At 49.7% G+C, this 22348-nt stretch overlaps 3 protein-coding genes across 3 annotated transcripts in view; 2 read left to right on the top strand and 1 right to left on the bottom strand.

Annotated features, from left to right (window-relative positions):
* LOC144129004 (protein arginine N-methyltransferase 9-like) overlaps positions 1-22348 on the top strand; it is a 118788-nt gene that overhangs the window by 10051 nt on the left and 86389 nt on the right. The window lies entirely within an intron of this gene.
* On the top strand, positions 6019-6628 carry LOC144127499 (transmembrane protein 107-like). Its single transcript, XM_077660491.1, has one exon. It carries the CDS (start codon positions 6170-6172, stop codon positions 6584-6586), a length of 417 nt encoding a protein of 138 aa, XP_077516617.1. The 5' UTR covers positions 6019-6169; the 3' UTR covers positions 6587-6628.
* Positions 7878-22348, bottom strand: part of gogo (thrombospondin-1 like protein golden goal) — a 54755-nt gene continuing 40284 nt past the window's right edge. The window contains exons 4-10 of the mRNA XM_077662864.1: positions 19836-20153; positions 17604-17770; positions 16219-16460; positions 14876-15037; positions 12965-13375; positions 11994-12421; positions 7878-10703 (exon numbers count right to left, since the gene is read on the bottom strand). Of these exons, the coding sequence (XP_077518990.1) occupies positions 10197-10703; positions 11994-12421; positions 12965-13375; positions 14876-15037; positions 16219-16460; positions 17604-17770; positions 19836-20153 (2235 nt within the window). The 3' untranslated portion in view covers positions 7878-10196. The remainder of the gene's footprint in view (positions 10704-11993; positions 12422-12964; positions 13376-14875; positions 15038-16218; positions 16461-17603; positions 17771-19835; positions 20154-22348) is intronic.

Raw genomic sequence — 22348 nt, forward strand, 5'->3', positions numbered from 1 at the left:
CCAGCATTCCCGAAGACATCCGTGCCAGAATTGTCGCACAGCATTCCTGGTGGTGTCTTACGTACGATTTCTCGTTGCATATATAGCTTGCACCAGTCAAGTTGGAGGCAAGCTTGCGATAGGGATTCTAACCGACGACACAAGCACATTCAATTGGATGCCTTCCCGGACTCTACCTCTTCCCTTAAGGCGCGGTTGAGGTGTACACCGAGATAGTTGCTGGTGGTGGTGGTAGTGGTTTTATTAAAAATAATAGTAAAAAGGAAGGAAAAGATTTTTGCTAGCCCCGGCATGTCATCGATACTGAAGCACCAGTATCAATGGCAGATGCCGGGGCTAGCAAAAATCTTTTCCTTCCTTTGTACTATTATTTTTTTACTATTATTATTTATTTACCTTCCTCTCTTCCCGTACTACGCGGTTCAGGTGTCCACCAAGATGGGAGACAGATACGGCGCCATTTCCTTCCCATATAATAATAATTGGTTTTGGGGAAAGGAAATGGTGCAGTATCTGTCTCATATATCGTGGGACACCTGAACCGCGCCGTAAGGGAACGGATAAAGGAGGGAGGGAAAGAAGAAAGGATGAAAGAGGTGCCGTAGTGGAGGGCTCCGGAATAATTTCCACCACCTTGGGATCTTTAACGTTAATAGTCTCTCAACTATTTCAAGAACTCAAACAGGCGGACTTGGTTTTGTTTATGGGGGTTTAACGTCCCAAAGCGACTCAAGCTATGAGGGACGCCGTAGTGAAGGGCTCGGGAAATTTCGACCACCTGGTCGAACCTGGGGTTCTTTTACGTGCACTGACATCGCACAGCACACGGGCCTCTAGAATTTCGCCTCCATCGAAATTCGACCGGCGCGGCCGGGATCGAACCCGCGTCTTTCGGGCCGGGAGGCGAGCGCCATAACCACTCGGCCACCGCGGCGGCCCAGGCGGACTTCGTTCAAAGATGTTTTCGTTCAAATGTTTTGCACTGTACTGCTGACAATATTGACGAACGGCACCTCAGCAAAGCCAGCGCAGCTACAGTGCAGTAAATACGCAATGTGCTGCCAGGTGACAGCACTGATAATTGGCTCTTGAGGGAAGGAAACGACCCAGTAACATACGGACTGTTGCGCGAATAAACGCGAGCTATCGAATGCTTCTTTAAGGTGAAGGGGTAGATTGTTCGCACTCAAATTTCGCACATAAATGGCATTTTGTAGGCAGGATTAGCCGATGAGTAAGTATCATTAATTATTAATGTTAATGATTAACGTTTAACAACTGGACGCCCCACTCCAGTTGTGGTCAACATAGTGCTGTGCGCGTTGTCTTTAATGCTCCATCATGAACTAACCACGCGCACAACCTGTACACATTTCTTATTGTGTAATAGTTTGTTTATATTACCTCTCCCCCTATCCTCTCTTCCTGTCCCCTCACCTCTTTCATTTCATTTCTCCATTCTGCCTGCTATCCTTTACTTCCGCTGCCCCAGTAAGGTGCTTCACGCTAGCAAAAAATATTTTCTTTCCTTTTTATTATTATTTTAATAAAACCACTTACTACCAGGCAGAATTGTTTTATATTCTATTTCTTTGGGGTTCTTGCCTGAATCAATAAGAAGTCGGATATTCGCATCGTCAGGCGACGACGAAGCAGGCCGCTCTCTAGGCGTATGCACCGGTGGCGCCATCTGGTTGGTCGATCGTGCAGATTAGGCGGAGGGTGGGAGTCATTTGCGGAAAGTTTTTAGACGGTTCAGCAACCGCTTTATTAATGACCACGAAAAGCTTAGTTTGGCCACAGCTTCACTCGGTTTGAAGAGTTTTGCTTTACTGCATCGCCAAACCTCCGGCAAAACACTCCCTCACCTCCTTTGCCGAATCTCCACGGCCGACAAACGAGATGGCGCCACCAGTGCAATCGCTGAGCAGCGCCTCCTCTATTTTGTTGAGAGCGGCCTGATTCGTTTCGTCGCCGCCGCAGTCGATGAGAATGTCCAAGTTTTTCTTACTGATTGAGGCAAGTACCCCAAACAAATGTGGCATAAAACAATTCTGCCGAACAAATGTCATTTCTGTGCGAAATTCGAGCTCGAACGATTGTCCGGTTTAGCAGCGAGGTGCACTCTACAGCGCACGTTTAATTGCGGAACACGCTATTTCGCTAAAGCAATGTATGCTCGAGCTATTTTAGGTTGCAGCGATTGCTCTTTGAGTAGCTGACAAGAAAACAAATAAATGGAAGTTAAACCAATAAAGTCTATTTCAAGTCAAATGAAAATCGACTCTGCCGCGCTGACAAACAGGTGAAATAATAACGGGAACCTAGAGTGGAACAGTCAAGGAAGTTGGGAAGCACTCATCGCTTGTTCTGCTGCAGGCCAACAGAGCCGTTTGTTGATGACAGTGCTTGCTATATTATTTAGCAAGTTGACATATTGGAACGAGGTTAACAGCAGATCAATGTATTTTTATCGAAGGAGAATTCAAAAGTTCACAACAGCGAACGGAAAGCAAAAACTAACATAACGTGCATTCATGGGAAATTCCAGCACCGTTACTACAAAGCTACAGAGGCGCAACAAATCAGGGATAGAAAAAGTTTATCCTAAGTGTGCGCTTTTGAACGCTGTATGTGAGCCGCTTTTTTAACCACTTGGTGCTTGGAATCTGCGCAATAAAACTTGGATTGGATTCGAAGAACTGAACGTGTAGCTTCGGTTTCTAATACTAGTTCTTTGATGCTTGCCACCTAACCTATTTTGTGGTAGGCATAATGCCATGAAACAGTGCGAACAGTGCGCCGACTGACACGATGACGCTGCTGAAAACTACCCTTTTAAAAAGTAAGCACTTGGAAAGATAATTATATTATTGTAGGGTATGAGCACGCCGAAACTGCTCAAACCGCTGAGCCACCACGGCGGGTGCCTCTCGGTATATGGTGCCTCTAGCCAGCATACTTTCGGTAAGGTGGCTAATGGGTGGCTATACTTTCGGGGTTGGTGATGGCGACGCGCAACGCGTATTACAAAGCATATGTTACAAAACGGGGGAAGTACGGTGGCCATGGGAAGGATGCTCAAGGGCGTTACGCAGCATGGTTGGCATGGTAATTGAAGGCGGAAGCCACGCCTCGTTGCAAGGAATACTGTGCCTCTAAATATTTTTCAAGTGTGTGTTGGTTGCATGGAGAAACTTAGCTTTCAAACGCCTTTTTTAGAGCCGCACCCTCCTCCTATGTGTACGCCTATAATGATAAAAACAGAGGAACCATGTTCCTTACCACGACCAATGCCACGGCCCCACGACCGACAGCGGTTTGCAAGTTTTTACAGTCTTTACCACGGCCCTCAAGACCACTTAATTCTCTCCCGCGTCATAGAACGCAGCCCCGCCCAAGGGGCTCAACATAAAAGCTGTGGGGCTCACTTGGCTCCAAGCAGTTTTTTTTTCCTCCATGACTCCAAGCTTGGGGATAAGGACCGCACAGTTGGACGGGTGGCGCCGCCTCTCGGCGCTTCCCTCGTTACTGGAAGGGGCCGGCGCCAGCCGGGGCATTGCAGTGCGCCGTCTATCGTTGGTCTGTGTGGAGTTTGCTTCGGTACTCTTAAAGGTGTTGTTCGCGAATATGTCCGGTGAAACGAAGTCTAGAGATACGTGTTGAGTTGTTGGCTGCACTAACAGCTACGCAAATTCGTGGGACGGTTCTAAGCCCATTCATTTTTACCGGTTTACATCACAACGGTTTCCGCAACAGCATGAACGGCGGGCGAACTGGATACGGTTGGTTCAAAGACAAAGGTACGAATGCACGGGATTGATTACTGTGTGGTCGTGGAAACTTTGCGGCAGTTTTTAAAATTTTGCTGTAATCGGGCGCTTTGTGCTTTTTGTTCCCCAGGAGTTACCGCACGGAAACCTGGAGCGAAAGCCGCACTCACGCACCTGTATAGTCATCATTTTATCGGCAATCGGAGGAATCCAATAGCTCATGTTACAACCCCAGCATATTCCCGCCTGCGTACGAGAAAAGGCCGGCACCTATAGATTGCTAAGGGTTGATTAGCGTCAACATGCGTCCTTTTACGTCGAGCGCTTCTCTTGAACGTACAGTGCGACTTGACAGCGGTTTCACTGCAGTGCAAGCGACGCAGCTCTCGTTTATTCAAGCGCAGGTGGTAGAAACACGTGGAAGCTTAAGAGGGGTGTGCATTCTAAGTAATCGTATATATTAACTGCAGATAGCAGAGTAAGAAAGCTGGTAGTTTTAAAGGGTCCCTGAAAAGGGTGTTTGAGGTTGTCTATAAAATGCTCGCATTATGTAGAGTACAGGCAAACGAGCGTTCATGCCGCGTACAAGACCTCAAGGGCTAGCCGATAATTTACAATATGAATTTTAAAACTCCCGCTTCCGCGCCTAGCGGTGACCTGCGGTGCTGGGCTTTCGCCCGAATCCACGCTCGTTACGTCAGCATCAGCGCTCGTTACGTCACGCAGCGCTCGTTACGTCAGCAGCGGACTGCTCGCATTGGTTCATGCGCGTCGGCAGCTGGCGGAAGGGGCGAGTGCGAGGGGCCGGCGGATGAGCGCCGACATTTCAGCGTGCAAAAAGTGACCTGAGGAGAGGAAAGGCGCGAAGACACGGAAATTCAAAATTTTGACTATACTTAACTCAGCTTCCAAAAAACGCATCTAAAAATTTCTTGGTCGAGGATATTTGTGGACCGTCATCAGTTCTTGCTTCATGTTATCTCCTCTCCTGTTTAACGCCCTTGCGCATGTGCCGCACGCGTAAATCGACGCGCAGGTTTGCACTGCGTCTCACCAGCTAACCAACTTCCACGCTTTCCGTGCGTGGGAGTTCAGTCGGTACCTGTTGTTTCGTTTACTGTAAGAGGATTTTCACTGCGTTTTAACGTTATAAGTTGAATACGCTATAACGAAGTTGAAGGGGCCCGCCGGAGATTACTTCGTAATAGCCGTAGCTTCGTTTTAGCCCGTGTTGACCGAACTTCCAAGAGGAACCGTCATTCCTTCGGTATATACATTATTTCGTTGTAAACTGCTTCGTTATAACGAGGTTAGACTGTGATCTATTGTCTCTAACGAGAACATGCTGTGATTCGCCTAATGCTCAGTGTCCAACTGACCTGTATTGGCCCTGTGAGCATCCCTGTAGCGAACACTTATGTTGAGACCATTGCGTCAATGATAGGTCGAAGTGTGTCAGCTCTACACATTACCTTGTACTGTATACGCATGGACAAAATGCGTCGATCCAGAAAAAAAAAAAGATTGCAAGGGAGTTAGAAAGACACAGCTGGAGCCACTTGAAAAGCACCATGCAAGGTTCTGCTTGCGCTATGGGATTTTCTTCCAACCGTTCCAGCTAGCTGTTTCTTTCTTTTCTCGACAAATCGCGGAATGTGTTCTCATATCGAACAAGAAGCAACCAAAATCAGTCCTCCGTGATCAGCGGTTAAAATTTGCGAGTTGCGAATAATTCTGCTTGGAGCTAAGAGCACTCAAGACGTATTAACGTTATTTTCCCCTACGAAGGCATACGAAGTACTTCGATGGTCTCGACAACGAGGTACGATAGACTAAATTTTACTCCGCGGTAACGACCGTGTAAAACATACAACATTCGATCATTTAAATAGACCGAGCGCTGATTGAATGACCTCGGTGTGCAGTTGTTCTGAAACTCTGCGGGGCTTCAATGTTTTGATCGAGCGTTTTTCCGTTCCCATGGACACGGCGGCAGGCAGCCAACAACAGAAAGCTGTCGGCAGGAGCAGCGGTCATTTGCCGTGTACGAATTCAGCCGCTATCTCGTCGACAGTCCACACTGTCTACCAACGGTGAATGGACGGGCAAGGTAGCGTTCCGTGCGAACTTCTTCACCAGCTGCCATGGGAAAGATCATTGTGAAGTGTCGCTGCCGCCCGCTTGACCTGTCGCGGGCTAGAAGTTGCGCAGCGTAATGTTCACTTGGCACCTTGTAGTCATGTTGGAGCAAAGATCGCATCTTGGACAATGGCAGCGGAGCGAACTTGGTGTGATGGTCAGGATTTTTCTTACTCGGGTCTTCTAATTCGATGTCTCTCCAACCACATCTCTGAAGTTTGGCTACCTGTTTCCGACGCGCTGTTGTACAGATAGGTATGCGAAGCAACGCGCTCGTGCCGGTTCGCTTCCTGACACTGAGCGCCCACCTGTTGCTCCTGGTGACTCTACTGTGGGTGTACGACGAGAATGTGAGGGCGTGTCTTCCGCGGGACTTCAGCGAGGAGCAGTACACCGCCAAGAGCACCGAGGTGATCGTCGGGCTCTCTCTGGGACTTGTCTTGGCCGTGTTCGAGCTGGTCGGCTTCCTGACCGGCGTCTCAATGTTCTTTCCGTCGCAGGCACTCATCTCGACCGCTTCGCACTGCGCGGCCACCATAGCTCTCGCCTACTACGTGGTCGACTTTTGGGACTGCTCCGCTTACTGGTGGATATTCGCCTTTTGCAGCGTTCTGCCTGCATTCGCGGAACTGTGTGTGATTATAGGCGTCGTGTTCTTCAAGAAGATTCCCTGATCGAGGCAAGGACATCATGTAAGCCTGTGGGTGACTGCTTGGTTTTATACCTGACAAGTGAGACTCACAAGTGTGCCGCGGCGCACGTGTCTTCTTGTGTTAAATCTAACATTTAAAAACAGTAGTAACCTCAAAAATAAACCAGTTAATTTGTGTTTTGTCCAATGCAGCTGTCGTTTTCGGTGTCCGTGCCATTCTTGAGTTCGTCGTTGAAACAGCGCTTTCCGAAACAATAAATAATAATAATAATAATAATAATAATAATAATAATAATAATAATAATAATAATAATAATAATAATAATAATAATAATAATAATAATAATAATAATAATTGGTTTTTGGGGCAAGGAAATGGCGCAGTATCTGTCCATATGTCGTTGGACAGCTGAACCACGCCGTAAAGGAAGAGATAAAGGAGGGAGTGAAAGAAGAAAGGAAGAAAGAGGTGCCGTAGTGGAGGGCTCCGGAATAATTTCGACCACCTGGGGATCTTTAACGTGCACTGACATCGCACAGTACACGGGCGCCTTCGCGTTTCGCCTCCATAAAAACGCAGCCGCCGCGGTCGGGTTCGAACCCCGGAACTCCGGATCAGTAGCCGAGTGAAACAATTTCAAGCAGCTTCTATGGGGAGACTGTACAGATTTCAGCAGGCTTCTGTGGAGCACTGTAGCAGTGTGCTGGAAGACAAAAAAGTGCAGTTTTTAGCCAATATGCTCTGTTAAGGGCTCGGTGTTTGTGCTTTTTATTCTACTTTTATGCAGTTGCGCTGTAGACAATTCTGCTCACGACTGCGCGAATATTCGCTTTGCCAGTTAAAGGTATGGATGTGAAGGTAGCATAGCCAGTGGAGGCAAAGAGGCGGTTAGATGAGATTAGGAAATCTGCTCATACATGGCCTTACCGAAAGTTAGTGGAAGAGGCTTTAGTCGCCCACAGAGACTTCACCTGGCTGATCATGATAATGTAGCAGAGAATACGAGTTTCTCCTATCTTTTTTGCTGACTTTATTAATTGCCAAAAGTGCCGCGCAAGTATTTCATGCGCAATACATCTCTTGACAATGTGTTCTTAGTGAAAGCTCCGAGTAGAACTCGGACGTCATACAAAAGCTGCGGCTTGATAAAAAAAAAAAAAACAGCTTTATTCCCAGGACGTCGTAATGGTGTGACCGCTTGTATACAACAAACTGTTCCATGATACGTTAAGCACAAGAATAAGATGGTGTCCTTTTGATTTGCAGCACGACCCCCCAGATGTTTATAGTGGTTATAAATCTTTTTTTTTTTGTAGCTTCTGTGGAGCTGGGGGTGCCTGTACTTTAAAACGTCCTAATATGGTAAGCATTTATGTCACGAGTGCTCGAAGGCACCTTATTCGTTCAAATCGGAAGAGTACGTCGGACACTGCTGCGATATCAGGCTCCTTCGTGACAGCTAAAGAGACCAGCAGACTAGCAGGTCGTAGTAACGGAGTATTTCGGGAATTCGCAGCGTATTATCCACATTTTCGCCCGAAACTGCATCTTGTGTGTTGCTTCTGTTTTTCTTGTAATGGTTCGACGCGTTGCTGGTGTGCGGGTTTCGTGTATACAAGTTACTGAACGCTGTTACTTACCTGTCTCATTTAGTCCACGGTACTGCAGGCTAGAATTGGCGCATTAAGATATGCAGTCGCAACATAAATGTTGCCAACAAGAAGAAAAAAAATGAAGAGGGGTGGGATGATACACAGTACTAAACATTTGGTACTGAAACATTTTTATTAAACACGACTTTCAAAATTGACTAGTGTTGTCTACTATTTACAACCGCGCGTGGAAGTGCGAGTTGTGACGTAAGCTTCTGCATCGCTTTATAAACGCGACCCTTTTCCAGCACGGGAACAGGCAGTACTTTGGACACGGAAAATGATGAATAAACTGTGCCACTCACAAGAACCCTTCTCTTGTGGCGCAAATAAAACCAGCTTGTCGAGGCTGATGACTAGTAAAAGACCTGCACACCGGTTTCCGAGTGCAATGGACAGGGCGTGACGAGAGTAGTAGTAAATGTTCAGTACATTTGTGAAGGTTCTCTGTAGGATAGAACTGAGTATTGTAACCTTCCGCACCTCTCTTTGTGTGTGCATAACAAGCCTGGAAAAAAGAAGTCTTTGTGACTGTGATAATGCCCTGCTCATAAAACGTAACAATAACAACAAATAATGTACATACAATGCCAGAAGAAGCAAGCCCTGCTATAACGGTCTCGTCCGTCCTGGCTGAAGCGAGACTTTTTTTGAAACGACAGAGAAACAATGAAGACTAAATGACACTGCAACGAAACACGTGCGCTGCAACACTGTCAGGTACCTTTGGATGTGTAAGAAAGTACGATGCATCAAAACACACACAAGAAGAAAGCAGCGAATGGATGAAAATAACAATAACACGATGTTCAAGAGGCCCGTGGGCTTCAAAAAGAAAAAAAAAATAGAACGAGGCGGTAGCACGCATGGCGCTGGACATTACATTCATTATTCGCTAACTGTGCACGAACGTCATATGATTCATATCCCAGGCGGTCCGACCTGTACAAGAGTGGCTCGTTCACATTCGCAACCTCTGGTTTTCGTCATCCTCTGGTTGCTCCTCGTTCATCAAGCTTTTATCAAGCTTCCAGGCTGTAGGTGGCAATAAAAGAATTAGACAAGCGCAAAGGTTTCGTCGTGCCCTTAGTCCTACAACAAGTCGACCGCAGTGGCGTCGGTGCAAGCCATCTATTACGATGCAGGACCAATATCGAAAAGGTGACGGTTTCGTCGCACAAGTTGTCGTTTCGGCATGGAGAGCGCGAGGCAATGGCCCCATTTTCGCGGATCCTATTTACGAGCATTGTTGATACGAGCAAAAAACTTGTGGCCCGCCACATATCACACGACCGGCATACGCAGTGTGATATAGCACCCTTTCATGTGACAAACTTGTGTCCCTTAATTGCCTTTTACTCACATTCAGCCTCATTCAACACAACGATCTGTATCGTTCGCGACTTCGCAGGACTTTGAATCTGCAACTGCTACTCACAGAAGAACGGCATAAAATAGTGAAAAATTAGAGAAGGAAATTGCTCTTGTTGTTCGGAGAGTCGATGGAGTTCCGCGAGCCTTTTCTGTCTGGAAGTCACCATAAATGACACGTGAACTGCGGAAATCGTGTGCTGCGACATCTGAAGAAATGATGGCTTGGAACATGTATCTATGATTATAAAAGATTAAAAGGGAAACGTGTCTAGCGCCGGAAATATACACGCGACAGGATTGTACAAAAATTGTGCGTAAATCTTTCACAGTCTTTGCCGCTGCGCACGAGATTCGCGTGAGCGTCCCACCGTCATTTAAACTTAACGCAGGCACGCTGTAGGCTCAATCCTCCGCAAACACGCACTTAAAACAGGCATCGCTTGTGCATCTGTTGAACACATGCCAACACATCCAGTTCCATTAACTCCCTGTGACTACATCGAAATGGGGTCACCATCGTGACCGCAGCCCAGGAGGCACTAAATGATAACCACTGTCCGCCATCCCTGAGGCGTAAATTGAGCACAGTCTGGGCCCGCTGCTGCTCACTGCTCGTCCTCCGACTCGTGCGCATGCGGAACCATGCTCAGGTCCGTCGTCTCGGTCGGCGGAGGCAGCGTATAGTTTTGCAACTGCAGCTCGAGCAACTCGTCTTCGGCCGGCAGCGGCAAGAACGGCGGCCAGCCGCCGAGCACCTGCTGAGCGCTGAAGAAGGACCCCGGCACGTCGTGGCAGCCGTAGTCGTAGTAGTCCAGCTCGAAGCCGTCCTCGGTGCCGCTCGTGCTGAGCTCGGAGAGGGACGCGGCTAGCGCCACGGCCGCGCCGTCCCTGGCGCGCGAACCGGAGGCCACGCGGTCCATCAGGGCCGCCCGACGGGTGGGGCCGCTGGAGCTGCGTCCGGCGCCTTCGAGCGACTCGACCGAATCTTCAGCGCCTTCGCCGTTGGCTGAAAGGAGGGACTTGAGCGGCCTCGGCTTGAGCGAAGGCCGCGGTGTGCACGCCTGGCTCTGGGGCTGAGGCGACACGGTGGCCACGGGCACCCGCTTCTTGGGCTGCGCAGAGGGACAGGCAGGCGTCAGGGGATAAACGCACGTGGCGCGTCTGTTCCAGCTCCTTTAACACTATGGCCTGAAAGCCGCCACGGTGGCTCAGTGGTCATGGTGCTGGGCTGCTGAACCGAATGACGCGGGTTCCATCCCAGCCGCGGCGGTCGAATTTCGATAGAATGCTATAGAGCTCAGTGTACTGTGAGATGTCAATGAAAGTTAAAGAACCCTGCAGGTAGTCGAATTTACCCGAAGCTGTCCACTACGGCATCCCTCATAACCTTAGTCGCCTTGGTACGTTAAACCCCATAAAACCTCAAACTTATGACCTGATGGCACACCAGTCGAGATTTCCCGTTACATGTTGCACTCTTCTATCTTTCTATCGAAGTTTTCAGCTGGATGACTTACGATAAGTCAGGAAATGCTCCAAAGCTAACAAGAATATGGTAAATCTCACCCTGTTCTTGTGGCGATACTATTGGAAACAGTGGCGCGCCACATGCACACGCACGCACACATTGAGGCACACTTCTACAACCATGCCATTGCGGTTCGTTCCTCTACAATTGTTCGCCTATACTCTAGTTCTTCGGGCGCCTAATTTTGCGAAGCGCCACCGCCGATTCAGTACCGCTATCGGACAGGTGGCATGTAGCTAACCTCCGTGTGCGTCGTAATTCTGAGTTAAATTATATCTGTGGTTGCATTCCTAGATGGGTGCCGAAAATGTACAATAAACAGGAGAGCCAGAAGTCATGCTCGCTGCAGCTAGAGTGGCTTCAATATCGTTCGTTTTGTAATTCATCATTAACAATAAAATCAATGTGCTCTTGAACACGTATAAAATAAAACCAGCAGTCTACGGCAGCCGCTGAACGTAATGCCTGCTTTTAAAAGCAAGTTTCTCATGACAAATGGGACAAAGGTGTCAGTAACTAGTAGTTTAGGAAATGAAGCACGACTGAAAAGCCTGAACATGTCCCACCGGCCCAGCGTTCGGTCTCTAGCGTCAGTAACACGACTGGGAATACTAGTAATTGCCTTCATTACAACTCTTGTCATTGGTACGAAGGTTTTGTCCAGTGTATAGTGACGTCAGAAGGGTGACACGAGGATCTTTGATAATTCAGCAACGAACAAGTAGAAGAAGGACGACATGGACGAAGCGTTTCCGTACACGCCGTCCTTCTTCTACTTATCCGTTGTCTTTTTGCGCTGGTCCATCAAATATCACGGAAGACCAGCAAGCCCAAGATCAAGTGTGACATGAGGGTTGCCGAGAAGTACACGTACCGCCGGCGTCGAGGACACCGAGGCCGTGCAGATGGAGCCGACCGACTTGAACAGGCAAGCCTCGTCCATGTAGTCCTCGGGGCTCTCGCCCGACGACGCCTTCAGCGGAACCGCCTCAGGGGCAGCGGCCTCCGGCTCGTCGTCCTCGGCGGACACCTCCGAGATGGAGGTGAGCGAGCCGGCGGCCAGAAGGCGCACTGTGGGCCGCGAGTCTAGCCCGCCGTCGGAGCAGAGCGACTCCGAAGCCAGGCTGCGCTGTTTGCGCCGGCGCGACCCGCAGCAGCGGCTGTGGTACACGGCCGTCAGCAGGCCCACCGTCAGGACTACGGCGCAGCCCAGGAACGTGAGAAGGGCGTGCACGGACGATTGGAACGGCGCCAGGCGGGAAAGGCGCGGGAACTGGGAAGTTATGCTCGCCACGGTTGAGTCTGCAAAGTGTAGACAGACATCCGAGGAATTCATACACTTTAGGAGGCATCTAACGTTCGCATTTCCACCACTCGAACGTTTGGTGACGTGTGTAATGCACACCAAACTATCTGCCCGTAGACAGGGAAAGGAAAATAAGGGACTCGTTAGGACATACATATTTGTTTGCTTCCTTTATATATACCTCCCCGTACATTATCCTTGCGATTAACCAAGCATATGAGGCGTGCAGAAAGAGATGGACCGGAATTTGTGCGACTCGCAAAGCAGTTGCAAGTTTCACTGGTGACAAACTTACAACTTAAATGTGAACAGAATTGGCGCCTCGCCCGGTGCTAAAGCTTGGATTTAGTGGAAAGAAGCACTGTGATAAGCTTCTCGAAACGATGACGCGGGAATGCGGTTCTATCCTTTAGTTGCAGCAAGCACAATATATCCGCCATCTACTTAGCGCGTTGCGGACAAACAGCCGATTTTGTACGAACTGGCGCAAGAATCGGCAGTTTGTCGAGAACATGCGTGTCATTCGTGAACACACTCACTGGTTTCCCAGAAGGAGATGCTGAAGCTCGCGGCCGCTTCTTGAGACGAGTTTCGGGCGAGGGTGACGGTCACGAAGTCGATGCGGATGGGCCCCGACAGGGAGGTGACTTCGAACGGTGCCGGGCCGTAGACTACGGACGGCACGGTCGCCAAGAGAACGCCCAGATGGGACGTGCCGTCGCGCACCGATATCTCCCCCGAGCCGAGTATCACATCAGCCACTCGCACGGTCACCAGTCTGTCGCGCGAGAACGGCTTGAGCACCCAAGATACTGTGCTGTCCACGCATGGTGTCGAGCTGGTGAAGCGCACAGTGGCCCTCCTGATCACCGTAAGTGTGCAGCCGCAGATGCAGTACGTCGACGGCAGTGGCGTTGTCGAGGTGACGTTTTCCGCAGGGGGCGTAGTCTCTGTCGGTGGAAAACAGCAGGGTATAATTTAGTGTTTGACGTCCGCAGCAGGGTCACAAGAGACGCCGTATCTATACACCGAAAGGTTCAGAGTTTATTCGATCCATAGTAATCGCACGTGTGGTCAGCGGGATCGGAACTATCGGTGATACACTCACGGGCCGCTGCTCCAACACACGGGCGATGCACCTGATGCTGTCGACAGGATTTAGTAATATTAATATATCAAATTTAATATTCCGCGAAAGCATCGCCAAGCATTCGGGACAAGCGCTTCTGTGTCTTGTCTCATCTTCGCCCTTCATTGTGCTGGTGCGCTGTTTTAGCCTTATTATGTCATACCAACTCGCCCATCAGTCTGCGTTGAAGCGCTTCTAGCTCCCTTAGGTGCCACCATGTGTCGCATGGCTTCGAACATTAAAGTTAGCGCGCTGTACATAATCTGTGAAGTGGGAAATAAACATAATGACCGAGTGGCTGCCATTGAAGCTTTATAGACCACAAGGCTTAGTGGCACTGGCTGGGCGCCGTCCCAAATTCCTGGTATTCAATGGCAACAGTAAAACGCAAGTCAGGCATTATACTCGTCCCCTGTTTTCAAACAATGTGCCGGCGAACGAAACAGCGTTATTAAAAGACAGTGAGGGCTGGGTTGACGGTCTACGTTTTGCGAACGATATACAGTGTTTATCAGGCCGGCAAGGATTGGGCAATAAAGTGTTCGTTAAGATATACATATGAAGCTAACAATCACTGGAAGGAGAGAAAAGCACACCGGAATATTTTTTTATTATGATGGTCTTGATAAGAGTGAAAAAAAGCGTAACTGCACAATCAGCTTTTAAAGAAGATAATTTAACAGAGAACAGAAGAAAATTGGGAAGTGCACGAATCCGGTAGAATCCAAACTCACGACCTCCGCATATCGCGTGCGGAACACTACCACCTGAGCTATAAGGTAGCGGCTGTCTCACCTTCTGCTTTCGAGAGTATTTGTGCCGAGCATAGCCTATCTAGCCCTAAGAAAGTTCACCTGTGCCACGCTGGACCATGAGGTGGAATGTCCTGTCATGCTGCAAGTGCTGCACAGAATTTGATCGAACGGGGACGGCGGCGCTGAACGAGAACCCTCTCTCTGGCCTTAAGGGCTCAACCGAAACGCTCTGTATGGCACTGAACAAGCCAACAGACATTTCAAATACTCATAAACATCATCCATAAGGGAAAACAAAACATCCCCTTATTCCTTCCTTGCTTCCAGTGACTGTTGGCTTATTTCATATGACAATAATTGGTGACCTAACAATGCGCTTCTATAGTGCGCCTGAACTTCCTCACGATAGCCGGAAAGCCGCACTGTAGAAAGGCAAATGAATGCATTCTTATTTTCAGGTATTCTTAATTATAGGAACTACTTAGCAACGCTATAAGCTTTATTTTAAAGCTTGAGATATTTGGCTCCAGATTGAAGTAGGTGCCATGCATAGTATATGTGCGCACCTGGACATGGAGCTAGCGTGCAGGGCCTGGTGTCATACGCGCTGCCGTAGCAGGTGCCGTCAGGGTGACCGCAGAGCCGGAACCGCATCTGGCTCCCACGACCGCAGGAGCCCGTGCAGGGTCCCCACTCGGTCCAGTTGCCCCAGGAGGACCCTGGGGTGCCTTGGCAGAAACGCGAAGTGAGTAGATCAGAAGACGCAGTCATCAGGAAAGACGCAAGGGGGCGGCTAAGAGGGTGCAGGTCACCTTCGCCTTGTTTTGAGGTGTAGTCGACCCCGGAAGAACGGAACATTTTTCTCCTCGCCTAGTACACTTCTGACTCCAAAGTATGGACACGTCATACCACTCAGTTTGTACTACACGACATGCCAGCGTAGAAGCACCTCCCGACTGTTGCACAGTTGAGTGGCTAGACGGTGCGCAGTATCACGAGTGCTTGACAAGTGCGACTCGGTTAAACAATTCCTTGTCCCCTAAGAGATATCACGCGAAATATATACTCTGTTAGGATATCCTTGCACTCGAGCACGGCGAACGGGAATGGCATGAAACCACACTGTGTGTGGCTTGCAAGCCTCATTCATATTTTTACCGCTCCACTCGTCTTAGAAGGTTGGATGTAAATCATCTCTTAGTAAAGCATTAAACTGCACGGCTTCGTCCCTTGGCGCTTGTTCAGAAATGAGAAGAAAAAAAAAACGCAGCCTCTTACCCTAAGGGTGTGACGAGCGACCAGCGCTAGCTGATTTACCAAATGGTTAGCACAGTGATGACGCCACACATGACTGCCACTACCGCCGGTCGAACACAAGTTTCCACAGCAGCCTATGAATGGCTGGATGAATTTGTGGCTGAGGCGAACTGTATCCTACATCACAGTAAGGGTTAAAGCCTCCGGATCGAATTCCGCTGCCCGAGCTGGCTTTCGTCGGACGGTGAAAACAAGGGTAAAGTGGCCATGCCCCCGAGCCGGCAGCTTTGTATGCATATGTATATAACTGGCTGCCTTTTTGCTGCGGAATGGGGCATGCTGACGGGACGACGAGAACAACGCGAAACCGCGAAACTGTACAGTCATGTATAGAACTAGCCCTGTGAACCAAGAGAAGAAAGCAGATTTGGTTCGGAGCCATCGTAGCTCGAGGTCAGAGACTGACCAGACTGAAAATAGCCGCTCGCTTTCAGCTGCATGCGTCGGTATAGACGCCGCAGTTGCAGGCAAGACAACATAGGCGTGATGAGCTAACACTAATATTATCGGCGGTCCCCTGATGTAGGAGAAACGGAAGGTATTCCACACAAGCAGAGTGGCGCAACAACATGTGTGGTATAACGGAGCTTACCGGTGTCCACTGACCAGGGCCGGCACTGCCGCAGCAGCTCGAAGACGGCCCCATTGTGGGCGACGCTGACGTAGGCGAAGCAAAACTCGCTGTAGGCCTCGGGGAAGAGGTGGCAGCCCAGCGTGAGCGCGTGCTTGCCCCGCGGCAGCCGCCGCTCGAACAGGTAGCGCCACGGCGGAGAAGCGTGCGACGGCACCCGGCGGGGACCCGGAAGGCCGTACACGCGGACCTTGTCGCGGTCCCTGCGGGGGCGACGGGAAGAACGCCTTGAGTGTCGCATACTAACGCACCCGCCGAGATCTCTGCGAGAGACACGAGTCACTATCAAGGGAAACTTGCAGCCATCGACAGCTGTTTTGGACGATACCTACGACCAGGGACGTATCCAAGGTGTGTGTGTGTGTGTGTGGGTGGGTGGGTGGGGGGGGGGGGGGGCTAAATCACGGTTAACTCCCCCCTCCCCCAGCAGTGTTCTTGCCAGGCATGCCACGCCCCCCCCCCCCCCCCCCCCCGGCTTCGCCCATACAACTCCCTCGGGCCCCTCCTGCAAAAAATTTCTGGCTACGTGCCCTCCTGCGGCATGAATGCCTGACACGCGTATGGATGTTTTAGTCTAAACCATCTAAACCTTGCATCTTCGCGTCAAAAATATTAAAGTTGTCCCGAAAACGAATAATAGCGCGCACCCACTGTGGGGGACTGGTCAAGACTTGGGCGGCGAGGTCCCAATGCTGAAAAATATTTTGCAGTGCTGTAACTGAGGGTGATTTAATAACTTAGAGAATTGACCTTATTGGTATGAGTTACTTCCCGACATACATACTGCTCACTTTCTTCCTTCATAGCCTGTTCCTCCACCACCACCGGGCCAAACGCTACTGTAGCGTTCGAAAATGGTCCTTTCAAGCTTTTGACAAAAGGTGACCCGTCATCCAGACGATATAAACCGATACCTGATGACCAGCACTTTTCAGTGATATAACTTGTGTCTAGTTTGACCACCTCTATTGGGTGCAAAATGCGTGGGCATTGTTCAATGGACAGATTTTGAGCGGAGGCATCGTTGACACATCCGTTTAGAGCACACTTGCCTTAATATTACTGTGCGGGAGGCTGCTTCACCAAACGCCCAGTGCCTCCACTAGATGTCTGATTACCTGGATGCACCAGGCGCCTGCCATCTATGCAGTCTAAATGTGAATGCTCATCTAAGTCTACATTTCGGCTATCGCCGAAGCTTCAGCACACCTCTGTTCTTACAATCAATTACCTTTATCTTGTAAAAAAAAGCGTTTAGAGTTACTGCACGGAGCTTAGAGCGCGGTCATCGGTGGCGCATAGACCCATTTGTAGCAGGAAATCGCCGGAAGGAATGGGAGGCGTACTTGCTGCAGGTGGTCGGGTACCGGTAGAGGACGTTGATGCCGTCGTGGCAGCTGGAGATGGCCGCCTGCGCCACGTTGAGCATGTAGCGAGAACTCCACACCACCCGCACCGGCACGCTCTCGGACACCAGCGGAAGCTTGGGGTCGTCGGCGCACGACAACCGCACCTGCGTCACGTGGCGAAAACGGGGATTTGTTTTGGGTGAGTATACGGGCAGTCTCCGAACTCTGTTTAATTTCGACTTTGCATGGCTCTGTGAAAAATCTGCCAAAGGCCGCTTGTAAGCGTCGTTCCGCTTATGCAATGCGTCAGGGTGTTGTCAGGGTGTAGGGGACCTTTTATATATATAAAAAAAAGATGCCGCCACCGTCCTGAAGACGTTGAAGTAACGAGCGTTAATAACAATAATATTTGATTCTTGGGGAAAGGAAGTGGCGCAGTATCTGTCTCATATATCGTTGGACACCTGAACCGCGCCGTAAGGGAAGGAATAAAGGAGGGAGTGAAAGAAGAAAGGAAGAAAGAGGTGCCGTAGTGGAGGGCTCCGGAATAATTTCGACCACCTGAGGATCTTTAACGTGCACTGACATCACACAGCACACGGGTGCCTTACTGTTCTTCCTCCATAAAAACGCAGCCGCCGCTGCTTGGTTTTCCTGGAATTGATATGAATGAGATTGAAGTGAGGTACACCAATGAAAATACGAAATTGACATCTTAGATTTGTAAGTGACGTCACCAATCAATGACCAATTGGATATATCAGTGACGTCACTAATCAGTTACCAGTTCGATATACTAATGACGTCACCAGTCAAATCAACAATTGGATTGCTGTATCGACTTGCTATGGGGGCCGTCATCTTAATTACTCGGACTTCGGAATTCCTCGGAAGGAAGCTGGTAGCAGACCCCAAGAAATCGAGAAACGTGATGAGTAAGAGCCAACGCTCTTAAAAACGCGTTAACTCTACATACCGTACATATGTGCCCGTGACGGGGAAGGTAAAGAAGCGCCACTACATGATTCCGCTAAAAAAATAGCCGAGGAGGCTATCTGGGTCATGCATTGGAAGCATCCGCAATTGCACCAAACAAGAAAAGGAGCACGCAGTTTGTTTCTCGTCTGTTTTTATACTGCAAGCTTAAAAGTGGCATGTAGTGTTCTAAGCTTAACGTTTTTAATTTTTGTCATCATAAATGACACGAGAACACACGCAATGAAAATGAAAGGAATTAAGGTACTAGTGGAATCATAAATATGCATGCGTGGGTCTGTTGTTATCTGCTGAGATCCTTATGTTGCTCTGTTCCCTCACAAATCTGCAATTTTATATTTTCGCCTCAAGACGAGGCTTAAAACCAGACACCCCACAGTGGAGAAGCATGTCCCCATATCTTAGGCATCAAAGGTCCGCAACCTATCGGACATTTTCACCGTAGATTCCATGTCACTGCGAGCAAGTTGAGAATATATATTAGCACGACTTTTCCATTCTTTTTTTATCTCTGAGATAACACCAACTCATGAAGGAGGGAACGAACAAGAGATGTCCTTCGCATTCCCAATAACGCATGTGAAAATATGGCACAAGCGTCGTGCTCGTGTTGAAAGTGAGGACATTAGCAACTTCACTGCTTTCAAAGCTGCATCTGTTCCGTCGGCTGTGTGTGCCCTCTTTTAATCGTTTCGGTCACTAAAGCCGCCAAAGCCCTATAGAAGGCCTGCGACGATACGCTCCTGGCGAGTAACGACGAAGTTTTTACATCGGACGCAGCGGTAGCGTCATGTGAGTGAAACCATAACTGATCTCGAAACGCTCTCGAACGACAGCGCTTGTATTGTGCACCTCTTCTTCGTCCGTCGTCTCTGTTCGCGCTGTATTTTTCCTTTAAAATAACTCGAAACTATCCTCGGCTTTTCGGGCCTTGCGAAAAGCGATGATGACGATGATGATGGTGACGAATGTTCATGCTGCAAGGCCATCTTTGGCAAAAGAGCACCATGACACAAGGTTTCTGAGCTACTCAAGGTGGGGTCAACGACCCATTACCCAAGCATTTCACCCTAAAGAAGAGGGGAACAGCAACAACAACAAAGACGAGCACCAGGCCGGGGAAAGCTTGTACCCACTCTATCACCGGTGGGTACCCGGCGGCACTGGGGATCGAAGTCAAGCCGTGTTCCTTCACGCAGCGACCTGAAACGCGGGTCCGCCTCTTTAACTCACCTGGTAGTATCCGGCCCTGTCGAAGGCCTGGCAGTCCAGCGTGACGTCATGGCTGCGCAGCTCGGCCCAGCTGGCCAGCGGTTTCTGGTCGACCACGGTGTCCTGGAACCACGACTGGGGCTCAGGGTGCGCGCCCCGGTACACCAGCGACACCACAAAGCCATAGTCATCCTGGTGCAGCGGCGCGCAGCGCAGCCCCGGCAGCTCGAAGGTCACCACCACGTCCGAGCCGTACGTCTCCAGGATGAGCGGCACGTGCGTCACCACCTCGGGCCACCTCACGAAGGTGTCGCGCGTCGAGCGCGCCAGCACCGTCTCCTGCGGAGAAGTGAGGCAGGTAAGACACCAGTGAGTGACAGGGTGGACAAACCTTTACTCATTCCGTATTAAGGCGAAAGCCTTTAATGGCTCGTACTCGCGGTGACCGTCCGTCCGTTACATCCAAAGCCTGGAACAGTGCCAGCTGTGACCCTCCCCCTCACCGGCGCACAACCTCCTCGCCCCTCGGCGACAGGTGGTGGCGCCGAAGCGCATGCGCAGCTGCGCATAGCAACAGTGACGTCACCTGCACCGGCAGGCGGAGCGAGTACGCGCTGCGACAGCGCTCCTTCGCCAGAGGTGTCGTTGCAGTCGAGTGAGTGAGTCGGATGGCTCCCAAGCGGCCCCAGTGATTCTGCACCAAGCGGTTCGGACAAGCGCAGGAAGGCCGATTCCCCCGACACCAAACGGCGGAAGATGAATGAAAAAATCCGTCAACGCCGGCTCGAGGCTCGAGGCAGTGGAGTGGCCACAGATTTTCGCTGAACACACTTTGGAATTTCCAGTGTCCTCCTAATTTTTTGCATGGTCGACAGCCCTGCTTGTGACACACGCGTCTGTGATGCGACGATATAACGTCCGCTTTGTGAATGCCCTGTGCTGTGCTATAGACAAACACTGTGCTGTGCTATAGACTGCCTGGATCCCAGCCCTCCGGAGGGCGTCGTGTCCGTGCGACGGATTGCGATGTAACGCTGGTATCCTTAACCAGCAGCAGCTTTATGGAGTCTAGGTGGTGTCTGAGCTTATGCCTCTGTTTTTAGTCCCACTCCTCCCTTTATTCTCTCCCTTTTACATTACCTCTTCCCTCTTCCCCAGTGCAGTAGCCAACCGGAACCACTTTCTCTTTAACCTCCCTGCGTTTCCTCTTCTACCCCGTCTCTTTGACTGCAGTAAAAGCTGGAGGGTGTGTTTTAATGTGACAACATGAGAGTTGTCGTCACACCAAAACCCCGCCGATGGCCAAGACGAAATTCGCCGACTGGTCGAGGGAGGTCACGTGGCCTTGTAACCTCACCACAATCTGCTCACCGGGTTGTGATAAACCCAGTTTCTAGACGCCAGCCTAGACAGAGAATCGAAATCAAAAATCAGAAAAAAATGTGATACGCATGGAAATGTCGACACCGTCCTAGCATAGCAGGTATACTGTTGCTGCAGCTAGCATTCCGAACATGGCGGTCGATGGACGGACATTTTCCAAGAAACTGACGCTAACACACATGAAAGTTGCAATAGAGGCCGCGACAGATGTGAAATTTAATGCTGCCGAATTCCACTCTTAAGGTGACTTAGGGGTTCCCATAGTTTTTAGGACCGAGGCAGAGAGAGGGAGAAAGGACACCTTTGTCGGAACTTCAATTGGTTGCATTCATTGCGGCAGCAGTGACTTAAATCCCGAGAGTGCGAAGCCAGTGCATGCACTAAGACACCGGATAGTCAAGATACAAAGAGTTAGCCATTTCTGCAAAGCAAGGGAACGAAACTGGATGGATCATAGGGACTGATCTAGAGGGGCCTGCGAGCAAGAGGCAGCTTCACGGAACACGTCTCTCGTTGTAGTACCCGCTGCAGTGTTTGCCTGAGTGGGGAGTCGGTACAAACAAACGACGTAAGTAAGGCCCTGCACAAAGATAATTTTAAACTCGACTTTGCTAGTGTACTGCACAAAATGTGATTATGCTTCTTACCGCAAGTGCAAATGTAAATTGACCACTCCCGCGAACACTCCAACTGCACAAAATTATCTTAGAAGAAGCGCCATAAAACCAATATATATGCAGATACCTTTAACTGCACTGCCAGATAACAGCGTAAACACCATGTCCCACGTGGTTACTTGCTCTGGGTGAATTTCATGGCTACGCCAATTCTTGGAGACTGGATATTATTTGTGCATGCGTGCTGGTGCGCTTTTGTGTGTTTATATAAAAGTTATGATCAGTCTACAGGCTTCGGATAATGCTCGCTAACTCGAAATTCTCAAGGAAGCTTGCTTAATTTGTCTCTATTCCAACTGGCTCTGCGCTATCAAAACTTCAGCCTTTCAAGTTTGCCACCTGAGAGTCAAACTCACTTTGTCACTAGAGATCTCAGTTTCTCTCTCTCGCTGCACCACAAAGCCTTCCATCTCCGTGCGTAGTACCAAACTCAGCTGAGAGACAAACTCATCTCACTGTAGGTTTGAGAGCACC

This window comes from Amblyomma americanum, chromosome 4, assembly GCF_052857255.1.
Source record: "Amblyomma americanum isolate KBUSLIRL-KWMA chromosome 4, ASM5285725v1, whole genome shotgun sequence".
Lineage (NCBI taxonomy): Eukaryota > Metazoa > Arthropoda > Arachnida > Ixodida > Ixodidae > Amblyomma > Amblyomma americanum.

Coding starts and splice junctions, on each gene's coding strand:
- LOC144127499 (XM_077660491.1), top strand. CDS start 6,170: ATGCGAAGCAACGCGCTCGTGCCGGTTCGCTTCCTGACACTGAGCGCC.